Source organism: Notolepis coatsorum, assembly GCF_963971535.1.
Source record: "Notolepis coatsorum genome assembly, chromosome: 3".
NCBI classification, from domain to species: Eukaryota; Metazoa; Chordata; class Actinopteri; order Aulopiformes; family Paralepididae; genus Notolepis; species Notolepis coatsorum.
In genome coordinates this window covers 178,119,373-178,133,585 of record NC_140167.1, presented here as the reverse complement: position 1 = coordinate 178,133,585, position 14,213 = coordinate 178,119,373, and the positions used below count along the sequence as shown (strand labels likewise).

Sequence of the window (14,213 nt, the reverse complement as noted above, 5' to 3'; positions counted from 1 at the left end):
CTAGTTTGTGTAGAACATTATTTACAATAACACCAAAAAAAAGACATGAAAGGCATAATCTCAGTTATGAATGGACTTGTATCGTGTTATAGCCGCCGTCTCGAAGCGCTCTTTGATATTCTGTAAATACAAATGTTGGATTTCCAGGGGACACATGAATGAACACATAACCACAGGTGCGGCGTGGAGGTTTAAAGTGCCAGATGCATGTGAACGGGGTCGGGCTCTAATGGAAGGGGTAGATTATGTGCACCAGACCAGCCTTCCTTTGTGTCAAGATCACACATCATCTGAAGATCAAACATGGCATGTAAAGTGGAGGCAAAGGGGGCAGATTTGTTATTGGTGGAGAGAGCCGGTGTGAACAGATGTCGACTGACACTTTAAGCGCACGCACACGCACACCTGTATGTGTGGCAGTACTGGGACCGAAACAGACCTCCGATTCATCCCCGGTCCCCCCTTCAGTTTGCACAAAAAGTGGCTCCTGTAAAGCGTTTGATGTAGAATCCATCGGTTCAAATAAGACATTAATTTGCTTTGCTTTGAAGTAATCCATTTATTGCCATTTTTTTTGCATCTCGGTTGTGTGAAGTGTTACATAAACCTGGAAGGTAGTACTGTGAATCAGTTTGTGGACGACGCACTTGTGTGCAAACAGGTCGACATTATACAGGAAGAATTGCTGTTGCTTTATAGTTGAACTCGCATAGGCCAGCACATTTCCCTACAGAGTGCCAAGATACACAAGCAAGCCAAGTAAACACTAGGCCACTGAGTGACTTTTAAGTGAGTCATACTGCAATTGGCACCTGTCGTACATAATGTACGCATGCAATTATGCATGGCCACGGCCACACACACACACACACACACACACACACACACACACACACACACACACACACACACACACACACACACACACACACACACACACACACACACACACACACACACACACACACACACACACACACACACACACACACACACACACACACACACACACACACACACACACACACACACACACACACACACACACACACACACACACACACACACACACACACACACACACACACACACACACACACACACTTTTCTTTTTAAATCCACCACAAAAAGGCCACAGAACACCCTTCGTCCACCCCCAGGTTGCCTCCTCCCAGCTAATACTGCACCCGTGTCTGATCTCCAATGCCCTCTTCCTGTGGGAACGGTTGCGTTACAGAGTTATGAGTCTGGCCAACACCCTTAAGAGACCTCTCTACACGAAAGCCGTCCGTTCACTCCACCCAGAACTGGCGGGGGCGGACCAACGGCATGACGCCCGGGGACAAGAGTCACACGCTCCAAAACAACCCTCTGCATTTATGTACCGCTGTCGATCTCGAAGCACTATATGTACAATCCAAGTTCAATGTGATCTACTGTATGAGGAATACAGCAAATATTCCACTTCGCCTTCTGTAATGGAATACAGGGTAAGATAACATAATGGCTCGTACAGCATTTGACCCGTCAATTGAATACAGATCACCAGAGGTTTCTAGGGGTGTTAACCCTTTCACTACCACACTCCTTTCACTACCAAAGGGTTAACCCTTTCACTGCGACAATACAGAAGGTTAACCCTTTCACTACCACCACACTACAGACGGTTGTGTAGTGTGGTAGTGAAAGGTTAACCTTGTGTAGTGTGGTAGTGAAAGGGTTAAAGAGCTAGGAGTTAAGTTGGTATCCTGTTATACAAATTAAGAGAGGGGAGTGCAAATGGAGTGTACAACAACAACAACAACAACAACAACAACTCACAAACACAAGTGAAAACCTTGAAAGTCACTTTATGAGACTTGACTCCTAATATTTTCCGTGCAAAACAAAAAGGTAAGAAGTAAAGTCTATTGCTCATTTAATGTTAGTAGTACCACAATGTCACCATAGTCACCTTCAAAAATATGTGCTTTTCTTTTATGATCGATATAAACCTGAACGACTGATGCTGCACTTCCTCTTGTTGACGTTGGAAGTCCTGTAGGATGCATAGTTGGTGGTGAGAAAGGCATTTCCAGAGTTTAAAAAAATATACATACAAATATAAGTCAATGCCTTGCCTGTTATGTACAATGGATATTGTTTTGTATTGTTTTTTGTTTTTATAATCTTATTGGAGTTATTGTTTTTTAAGTCAAGGTTGGAAAACTCACTCAAGTTTGGCCTTGGCGTTTGCTCCTCTTGTGTGTAACATCCAGCTTGTTCATTACTGAAGGCAAACTCAGAGCCTACGGCTAACTTCGTCTTCTCCCTAAATAAGCTCCAGGAGTCCGCGCTTTGTTGCTTCTCCAGTGAGTTCCACTGCTATCAGCAAACCACACAGACAAACACACAAGTCACATTTCATCTCCGTGGTCAGTTGGCCTCTCCAGAAAGAGAGGACAAAAAAAACAAAAATAAAGGCCACAATTTCCCTCCGGCAAGAGTCTGGTTTGTTTCCACTTCTGTTATCAGTTATTGGCTGTGCAGAGGAATGGGTGTGTTTTAGTCCACTATCCACCTCACCCCCAGGTTCTGTCTGCTGGACCGGTCCTGCCGTGCCCCGACCCTCACCAACACCTCCACCGTGGTGAGGGATCAGTGGACCCCGTTGTAGGACTTGCCGTACATGCTGAAGTCAGTCTCTGCGGGGTGGGTAGAGATGGGCTGCTTGTACAGAGGGTTGGAGGCCTGGTATATATGAGAGAGAGAGAGACAGAGAGAGATACAGAGAGAGAGAGAGAGAGAGAGAGAGAGAGAGAGAGAGAGAGAGAGAGAGAGAGAAAGACACACACACAGAGTTACAGTGAATACTCTCACATGATGACAGTGTTGAGACAGAGAGCTATACTTGAATGCTCCGTTCTAGGGTTGAGATCATTCACTTTCATTTCAATAAATTCAAAATGTCCTCATATCCATGTAATATTAGGTACCCTTCAGTCACCAGCTCACAGCTGGAATATACCCTCCTGTCCGAGACGGGGATCGAACCAGCAACCTTTCGGTTACAGGCCATCCTGCCTCCCAGAGGAAGTACTGTCCAGCATGCTTCTCTCCGATACAACAGTGTATAGCAGTGAGAATGCACATGCCGACGGGTTGAAGAGCAGAGCTGGACTCCAGCTGACCGGCGCTATAGCAAGGTTCCCACTCCTTTTGATAAATCATTTTCCAGGGCTTTTCCAGGAATTCTTCTCGACGATCCAGGACAGCTCACAAGCGGTCATATCATTTACCGGTAGGCTTAGTATGGACACATTTAACCCCAGTTTTATTCCTCCTTTTTTAATGATGCAGGGTTCATGATGAAGTGTCTCACGTTCATTACAGGTGACTGCTACAGTGCTACACCCAACACTGCTGACTGTTCAATGAGGTCATCTGGCCTCCTCTTGTTGTTAGCAACAACTCCTGTGTGCCAACAATTCCTTGTAAAAGACGTACGTAATCTGATTAATAGGAATGTAGCACTGTGCTGTACATTACTGTACAACTCAGATCATTGTACTTTTTAGCTGCACAAAATATATGTTTTGTAGGTGTTACGGTTAGGATTTTACAGCACTTTAAAAATAAGAGGAGAATAAGCAAATTTTCGCCAGGATATCCGGTAATCTAGTCTCCGAATTTCCAGGTTTTCCAGGATGAGTGGGAACCCTGTATAGTCGTCCTCGAGGGGTAGGATTAAAATGTTTGGGCTCCAAATGGATGTATCTAGTGATACTGGTCATATTTAGAGTCATGTACATGATATGGATATCTACTGCAGTGTAGCCCGACGCTAGGCTCACTGGGAGCAGTGGACATGGGGAACACAGTCAACATGTGCATTAGCTGTAGACCCCTAACATATGCCCCTTGAGTGTGACTTCCACAGTCCACAATGCTCTGGGATATACAAGACTGGTCAGGTCTTATACTTAATATACATTATATGAAGTACAAGGTGCTACTACATTTGGAAGGTTTCAACTTGACAACATAAACATTCTCAATGGACTACATTTGATTGCCTGTCAGTTGTTAAGTTAAGTTGAAAGTTAAAGGAACACGCCAACATTTGGGGAAATTAGCTTATCGTCTTCTCCAGAGAGAGAGAGACAAGAAGATACCAGTTTGGACTTCCGGTTTAGCGCAATATGTAGCGCACGCATTTGGCAATAGCTCCGCTCCCATCAACGTTAATTTCGTTTAAAAACATTATTTGGACAATACCAAAAGAGATTAGACCACATCGTATGTATTGATAAGACCTTCTACTAACTATATCAAAAGACAACATGGGTAAGGATAGGGGAAAGACGGGAAAGAAACAAGATACGGCAACTTCAGCGGCGCAGAGCGAAACACGATCAAGAAGACACGTTCTAGGCGACGCGGGTACAGATCCGTTGGCGACAAGCCCCGACGAGGAGAATAAAGAGGAAAATACACCGGGACCATCGACTATGGTCCCCGACAGAGAGACAATAGTTGTCAACATAACAGGAGCGACAGGAACAAGCTCCGTGAGAGATAGAGCAGCTGATCTGGATAAGATAATAGCAAACAAATCCATCGTCATCGACACTGCACCTATATCACCAACTGAAACAAGCAGTACAACCACACCACCCGATTTCAACACACTGACTAACCTGATGAAAGAACAGATTACACACATCGAGGAGCTCAAAGCACACGTCGATGCTAAATTCGATCGCATCGATGCTAAATTAGAAGAAGTCAAGAAAGCGGTCGCTGCACAGTCCGAGCGAATCACGACAGTGGAGAATACGGTGACAGATATTACACGGGCAGTCAAAGCGAACGAAAACACCATCTGCAGTGGCATGACAGAAATGGCAAAAGAGATAGAAAGTGTGAAAGAAGCATGCCGGAGGGAAATACAAGAGGTTAAAGATGAAGCGATGGAGAGGCTACTCGAATCCCAACGCTACCACAGGCGAAATAACATCCGCATTGTAGGGCTTGATGAAGCAGTAAATTGCGAAGACGACAACTTTCCAACAGTGCTATCAGTGATTTTGGGTAACAACCTTCCAAACACAGTGCCGAAAGTGGACCAAGTTTACAGAATCGGTTCTTGGGAGCAAAGAAACAACGGGCCAAGAGTCATCATTGTTACTCTGCGGAAGACATCAATAAGAGATGACATCATCAAAATTGCTCGCATCCAACGTGGGAAGCTGAAACATGGTGATAATTCAATATTTATCTACGAAGATCTAAGCAAAGACGCCATCGCTCGACGTCTACCATACAAGGAGGTGATGCAAAAATTGTTCAAGTCTGGTTACAAGCCAAGGCTAACATACCCGGCGCTGTTATCGATCGTGGGCAGGGACGGCCGCAGGTTTGGATTACACACACCTAAAGATGCTGAGGATTATTGGAATCGATATGGAGCAGATACCCCAAGGCAGGACGACATTGTCTGAAAACAGATAAGCCGATTCTCTGTGTATATCAGTATTAGAATGACTTTTATTGTGTTCATCAAAGTAGCAGATGATATGCAGGCCGTCTATACCAATGCGTATTGTGTATAATACGATTCGTAATACATTATAATTTCAGACCTCTGGTCTCCGGGGAGACAAGAACATATCATTGGCAATAAGATCAATCTGGAATATTCTGGGTTTATCGCCCGACTGCCCTGGATCTCTTAGATCATTCTGGAACACAACAGCAGTATATTAGTACTAGTGTATTCTACAACCTTCTAGAATATAATGCACCATGACAACGTAGGCCTGCAACTCTAACATTAAACATCCGGTGTGTGTAAACATAGCATATAATCAATTGACTGAAGTTCAATCAGTCCTTAATAATACTTTAAAAATCAACCACACCTAACCGTATGAACACAACAAGGTTATTCTAACAATTTAAGTAATCACTCCACTGATGAAGTGACTGGCACATTGAAGCTCTAAAAGGCGCTGTTTTTCTATTTTATCTAATCACTTAATTCGGTTCTAGTGGCTTCTCCACGTTGAGTATTATTCTATCTCTCACTCCTTATCTTTATATATTTTTTTTTTTTTATTATTCTATTTTTTCTCTTTCTTTTAACTTACATTGTTCTTTTCCATTGTTCTTCACATTAAGGTATCAATATTTCTCTACAATCTTTTCCTTTTTCCTGACTTTCCTACATGTTAGTAGAGGGTTCAAATGAATGTCGATGAAAGTTTATTCTCTTTTTTTTTCATTTTTCACAATATTTCATTACAGTAAGGGAAGGTGCAAGACCAAAAGCGACATTCTATTGTATTAGAATGAAAAGGTTAGATCCTATGGCAATTAGCATAGGAAGATTAGGATTACAATGCTCAGTTTGGGCAATCCGGTGGACTAAGGGAGAAAGTCATACGCGGAGGATGTGTTTTTGGAACACAGGCCTGTACGACTCTCTGGGTGAGGGGAAAATAGGGGATTTTTATTTGTATATATGTTTTTAAGCTCGGCTCTCAACGGGACCTCATTAATTGGATGTACATCTATTGTAGCTTCGCACTCCAGAAGCATTACCAAAAACTACACAAAAACATGCATAGATTATGGCTAGTTTGAATATAATGATATGGAACACCGGTGGGATAAACAAACAACACAAACGCAAAAGCGTGCTCACACTGATGAAAAAAGAACATGTGGACGTGGCTCTACTAAGCGAAACGCACATTTTAGAGGAAGACATAGATACGTTAGCGGATAACATATACCATAATATTAGTCACTCTTCTTTTGGTACGAGAACTCGAGGTGTAGCCATAGTCGTCAGACGTAAATTAAATATCGAATTAAAAGGGGTATGGTCGGATGCTGAGGGGCGTATAACTATAGCTAGGATTGTACATAATAACAGGAAAATAGCGTTGGCAGCGGTATATGCCCCAAATTTGTACGAAGTGGGTTTCTTCACTTCACTAACCGGTGAAATGTTAAACCATCCCGAGTACTCATTTATAATAGGTGCGGATTTTAATGCCATTTGGAATCCAAGGATGGACAAATCTTACCTTGCCTTTTCCAGCGAACAAAAAAATTCATCTAAAGCATTAAAAGATTGGTCAAAGACTACAGGGGTAATTGATTTATGGCGTTCACTTAATCCCACGACCCGAAAGTACTCCTGTCGATCGGCGAGACACAACACATTATCCAGAATTGATTATGTCTTTGCATCCCCAAGACTATTTGATAAATATGAAGTGGAAATGATACCCAATGCGCTTTCAGATCACTGTTATTTAATCCTAAAAGCAACATTTGGTATACTATCTTCCCGGGCCCCAAGATGGCGTTTTAATACTATGCTGCTTAACAACAAGGAATTCATTACACAACTCAAAGAAGCTCTCACAGTATTCCTACGGGAGAATGCGAACGCGGTGCAAGACCCCAGAATAATATGGATGTCGGTAAAGGGTATGATCAAGGATTTCACAGATAGATTTTCCTACATATTGCGCAAAAATCAATGCACAAAACTGTCTGAAATGGAAACGCTTTACTCAACGTTATTTAATTCTTTAAAATACAACAACTCAACTAGACTAGAAAATCAAGTTAACATTCTAAAAACAGAGATCAATGCAATATACAGACAAAAATCGGAAATGCAAATATGCAGCACAAGACAACAGCAGTATTTCCAAGGTTCTAAACCTAGTCACCTATTAGCCATGCGATTAAGAATTAATGCAAAATTTGCAGATATAACTGCCATTAGAAAACAACAAGTACTTGTAACAGACCCCAAAATAATAAACGATACATTCAAAGAATTCTACTCCGACTTGTATAATTCAGAAACGACCTTTGATCAAAACAAATTGGACACATATCTCAATCAAATTATTCTCCCTAAACTTTCGGAGGACGACGCTAAACAGTTAGAAGCACCGATCACATTAGAAGAACTCAAGAAGGCCATATCCGGAATGAAAAATGGTAAGGCTCCGGGAAGAGACGGTATCCCATCAGAAATGTACCTTTCTTGTTGGGACATATTTGGACCCTTATTACTAAATATGATCTTATACTCAGTCAAGGAGGGGAGCTTCCATAAACACCACAATATCGCACTCATTTCAGTCCTTCTCAAAAAAGACAAAGACCCCACCGAGTGCGGTAGTTACAGACCTTTAAGCCTCCTCGGAACCGATGTCAAACTGTACTCTAAGGTATTAGCCATCAGATTGCAAAAGCATATGACGTCTTTAGTTCATCCGGACCAAACTGGCTTCATAAAAGGTCGCCTGATCAATGATAACATAAGACGAATACTGCACGTACTAGATGCAGACAAAGAGGACACCACACCTAAGGCGATGCTATCCCTGGATGCTATGAAAGCATTTGACAGGCTGGAATGGTCGTTTCTATGGGCAGTATTAGAAAGGATGGGGTTAGGAAAAGGATTCATTGATATGATTAAAGTATTATACAAGGACCCATCGGCCATGATTACAACAGGCACATTCATCTCCGAAATCTTTCCGGTATCACGCTCAGCCAGACAGGGTTGCCCTCTTAGTCCCGGACTATTCGATCTATCATTAGAGCCTTTAGCACAATATATAAGACAATCCCAATACATAGAACCAATCGTAATCAAGGGCACACAACATAAAATTAGTTTATATGCGGACGACGTAATATTGTTCATGCAAAACCCCAACACCACATTGCCGCATCTACTCAAGCTGACTTTGGTGATTTATCGGGATTTAAAATAAATTGGCCGAAGTCGGCTTTCCTTCCACTTAACATCCATGCAAAAAAAGACACAACCCTCCCAGGTGCGATACCCATGGTAAAACATTTTAGATGCTTGGGTGTGGAAATATTTTCCACCATAAGACAAACGGTGAAGCACAATTACACAAAAATACAGAACAAAATCAAAGACGACCTGGACAGGTGGGCAAAACTTAAAAACTCAGTACAGGCAAGGGTATCAATAGTTAAGATGGATGTATTACCAAGAATCAACTTCATCAGCTCAATGCTACCGTTACCCCCTCCAGAGGGCTACTGGAAAAGATTACACTCCTCCACATACAAATTTATTTGGAATAACAAACCACCTCGCATAAAAAGATCCACCGCACAGAGAAATAAAGCAGACGGTGGCATGGCAGTTCCAGATTTTTTACAATATTTTAAGGCTTTCACATTAAGACCATTGACAATATGGTTTGATCCCCAGGCTTTGGTATCTTGGAGAGAATTGGAAGAAAACATAGTAGCCCCACAGAGACTGAAGGACATAGCACACACTAAACTTCCAATCAAGCAATGTGAGCGGAAATTTGGCCCCATAATTACCCATGCAATCAGAACATGGCGGGAAACAAAAAAAAATATCCTAACCCTCAAAAATGGCATAATCACACTCCCATATTCAATAATAATGCACTCTTAATGGGAAAACGTCCTATAAGATTCCCTATATGGGAAGAGCAAGGCATACACTCATTAGGGGATATTTTTAATAACCAGGGCTTCTGTAGTTATGGAGAAATATGCACAAAGTTTAACCTCACCGAGTCCACATGGCTTTTTTACATACAGTTACGCCTATGTTTGAGGTCTCACGGTGTTCCATTACACATACCAGTTGAACACCACAGATACCACAAATTTTTCTATGAAAGAGAAACATTGGGAGGTTTTGTATCAGGTTTTTATTATCAATTACTAACGTCCTCGTATGAAACCCTTCAACTAGACACTGTCTGGAGGAGGGATATTCCAGACCTGGAAAGTGACTTTGATTGGCAAGAAGTATGGGCAAATGTCCGTCTTACATCAAGGAACCCGGACCATCAACAAATCAATCTTAACTATATTCACAGGACATACTTGACTCCTATAAGACTGAACAGAATGGGCCTGAAACAGGACTCAAAATGCTCCCAATGTACAAATGGAGACGAAGGGACATTTATGCACATGTATTGGGACTGCCCACCAGTTAAGGCATTCTGGAAAGATGTGACCCATCAATTATCAAAACTCGTATCTTGGAATATACCAGTACACCCCTCTGTATTGCTTTTAAATTATGTTTTTGAGTTTGCAGTAAATCCACAGCTAAAGAGATTGGTCTTATCGGGTATCACAGTAGCTAAAAAACTGATCGCATCACGCTGGTTTCAACCGGAAAAAATGTGACGGAAAGTTTGGTCTCTTACATATCTCGATGTGATATATCAAGAAATATCTACAGCAAGAATTCTGGGTCTCAACGAATCCAAAATGTCAATGTGGGTAGAAGTGGTGGAGAGAATAAAAGCTAGCTTATAATGGTAGTGTCTGGTTAGGAGTGAGGGATAATGGAGGTACTATCCAAGGAGGGGTCCGGGAGGGGGGGGTTCGAGCTAGAGCATATGTGTGTAGGGTTTTAGAAAATAGGTATTATGGGTATGTCCTATATAACATTTATATAATTGTTAATTTCGCTGGATATACACTGTATACGGCTAAAATGTTATTATAGACTTTTTTTTTGTCTTGTTTCTGTACTTGCATGTAATTTTAACCACCTTGACTGTTAATTTCATTATGCATTATGTGTTGAGTACTGACTTTCAACAATTTTTGTTTTGCAATAATAAAAAAATAAAAATAAAAATAAAAAGATACCAGTTTCCTCTCTGTGCATTCAGTAGAAAGCTATCTGGCTGCACGTTAGCCTTAGCTTAGCACAATGAATGGAAGCGGACAGTGCCAGTTAGCCTTCGGGAGAGGTGTTAGTTGGACAATGCCTAGGCTAACCGGCACTGTCCGCTAAGCTAATTTCCCAAAATGTTGGCGTGTTCCTTTAAGTTAAAGGGGACATGTACTATAAATGTCATTTTTCAGTCTCTAGCATTGTATTATAGTAATAGGAGTTCGTATCAATGTGTTTTAGTGTCTAAATACCATATTGGTGGATTGCTCTGATTCAGCTCAGCCCCTTTCCTCCTCCAGTAAATTAGGCCATCTTGATTTGAAGGCCTGAGTCACGTCATTCGGGCTCTGGGTAGCAGACAGTGATGTGATTGGCTCTGTGGTTGGAGCTAATGCCCGCCCCATTCTACCTAGACTAGACAGCGAGTGGAAGCCACTTCCTCATGCTGCGAGGCGGAGTGGGGCCCGACGCCTCTGCGTGCGTTCTGGAGGGAGAGAGGGAGAGAGAGATGGAGAGAGAGGGAGCACTTGGGGGGGGGACCTGCTGCGCGGCACACAGGAGAGGGGAGGAAGGGCGGCCCACAAGCTGCCGCGCGGCGGGTCCCCCCCCCCTCCCTCTCTCTCTGTCTCTCCGGAGTGTGTGCATAGGTGTCGGGTTTCGCTCTGGAAGAATCTCTCTCTCTCTCTCTCTCTCTCTCTCTCTCTCTCTCTCTCTCTCTCTCTCTCTCTGGAGTGTGTGCAGAGGTGTCGGGTTTCGCTCTGGAAGAAGCTCTCTCTCTCTCTCTCTCTCTCTCTCTCCCACCCCCCCCCTCTCTCTCTCTCTCTCTCTCTCTCTCTCTCTCTCTCGCAGACTGTGTGGGCTGACTGTCACTCAAAGTGCTTATGGGCGGAGCCAGGCCATAACAGCCTGAAATCTTGAAGCTGGAAAATGATGGTTTTGAGTACTTGATTAGAAATATAAAACAATGCATTTTTTTGAAAAAAACCTTACAGATGTCTTCAATAGACTAACAGGAATTGTGTAAAGTTGCCCAAATAGTGCTAGGAATAGCAGTACATGTCCCCTTTAAGTTGAACCTTTATTAATCCCCTTGGGGAAATTTGTCCTCCTAACTATTTAGGAGCAGTGGGCAGCCACCCTTAGTTTGGCGCCCAGGGACCAACTGTTGTTGTAATGCCAGTATCTTGGTGCAATGGCAGGAAACCTACAGTAGCATGTATGTCTCTTGGTGACATCAACAAACACTGCAACAGGACATCTGCAGAAAACTGCAGTCCAAGCTGTTCACTGATACACCGTGGGTCTATATCATCTAAACCTACCACACCACATCCTTTAAAGGGGAACTATCTTATAAATGGCCTTTTTCAGTGTTTAGCATAGTTTCCTAGCTATGTGGACTTATATTAATAGGATATATGTCTCTAATTCTCATATTGGCGCATTCTTCCAATTCTCCTCTCACAATATTCACCCTCACTGAACTGAGTCATCTGAAAATGTGCATATCTGTCAGAGATTTCTCAGCTGCATAATAATGTGGCAGTTGATGTGGCAGTTGGCACCATGTCACATTGCCACACAGTGGTTGGAGCCCAGCCTCAAAACGGCTTAAGATCTTGAGGTAGAAAAATGCTGTTTTTGAGTACTTGATTAGAAATACAAAACAATGAATATTTTTGAAAAAAACCTTACAGAGGTGTTCCATAGACTCACAGGAATTGTGTAAAAGTGCCCAAATAGTGAAAGAAATAGTAAAATAGTTCCCCTTTAACATTTTAGAATGAATGAATTCATTAAGACTACAGTTGGGGGGGGGGGTGGCATGTCCTCACCATCTCATATCGTGCACGGGAGCGTGCACTCTGGAAGCGTGCAAACTCTCGCCGGTCGTGGAAAGTGATGACCAGCTTCCAGACGGCCAGCAGTACGATGCCCACCAACAGGATGCTGCCAACCACAGCCAGCAGCACCGTGAGGGCGTCCGGACCCCCGCCACACTCTGTGAGGAAGAGGAATATACAAGATTCATTAGATGATACTAGACACACTCATACACTAGCACTTTGTAATTGTGCTTGAATGCACTTACCTAATGCACTGCAATGGATTGCATTAGGTAATGGAATGTCTTTATTTATATATATTGCACTATTGTACTGCCCTTGAGGCCACTGCACATTTTGTTGTATGTTGCTCTGCTGTGTATAGCAACAATAAACTGAATTGAACAGACAACAGGTGTCACAAAAAAAAATCTGTTGCCGTTTTGCTAAACATGTTTCAAATTAAATTGAATATACACACACAGCTACTTGATGTTAATATAGTGCAGTGTAAAAAGAACAAGCGAGGTGGAAATATCATTTTTCTTTATCCGTTTGTGAGAGAGAGAGTACTAAGAGTAGTGGCCTAGTGACCGGGGGATCTGTGTGAAGCGAGCGGCAACAGACCTGGCTCCTTAAGGGCCGTGAGGACGGACTGTCCGTTGGCGTGTTCAGAGTAGGTGAACTTCATCACACAGTCGTTCTCCGTCTTGTACAGACACAGCACAGCACCGGGGTCCTCGGTGTCTGAGAGGGACAGAGAGCAAGAGACACACTGACACACTGAGTCTCTCAACCTATAAAACACATGCCTCGACTCTGGAGCGAGAGAGAGAACCAGGCAGAGAGAGAGAGAGGGGAGAGAAAGAGAGTACCAGGCAGAGAGAGAGAGAGAGAGAACCAGGCAGATAGAGAGAGAGAGAACCAGGCAGAGAGAAAGAGAGTACCAGGCAGAGAGAGAGAGAGAGAACCAGGCAGAGAGAAAGAGAGAATCAGGCAGAGAGAAAGAGAGTACCAGGCAGAGAGAGAGAGAGAGAACAGGCAGAGAGAAAGAGAGAATCAGGCAGAGAGAGAGAGAGAACCAGGCAGAGAGAGAGAGAGAGAGAGAGAGAGAGAGAGAGAGAGAGAGATAACCAGGCAGAGAGAGAGAGATAACCAGGCAGAGAGAAAGAGAGTACCAGGCCGAGAGAGAGAACCAAGCTGAGAGAGAGCGAGAAAGGAGTACCAGGCCAAGAGAGAGAGCGAGAGAGAGTACCAGGCCAAGAGAGAGAGGGAGAGAGAGAGAGAGCAAGGAGAGTACCAGGCAGAGAGAGAGAACCAGGCCGAGAGAAGAGAGTACCAGGTCGAGAGAGAGAACCAAGCTGAGAGAGAGCGAGAAAAGGAGTACCAGGCCAAGAGAGAGAGCGAGAGAGAGTACCAGGCCAAGAGAGAGAGAGGGAGAGAGAGAGAGAGAGCAAGGAGAGTACCAGGCAGAGAGAGAGAACCAGGCCGAGAGAAAGAGAGTACCAGGCCGAGAGAGAGAACCAAGCTGAGAGAGAGCGAGAAAGAGAGTACCAGGCCGAGAGAGAGAGAGTACCAGGCCAAGAGAGGGAGAGAGGGAGAGAGAGAAGAGAGTACCAGGCCGAGAGAGAAAGAGATAAAACCAGGCC

General features: G+C 43.3%; 1 protein-coding gene across 1 annotated transcript in view; it reads right to left on the bottom strand.

Annotated features, from left to right (window-relative positions):
- Positions 1–586: 586 nt before the first annotated feature.
- The window catches only part of itgb5 (integrin, beta 5), a 115,296-nt gene continuing 101,669 nt past the window's right edge, over positions 587–14,213 (bottom strand). The window contains exon 16 of the mRNA XM_084309993.1: positions 587–2,730. Coding sequence (XP_084166119.1) covers positions 2,638–2,730 — 93 coding nt within the window. The 3' untranslated portion in view covers positions 587–2,637. The remainder of the gene's footprint in view (positions 2,731–14,213) is intronic.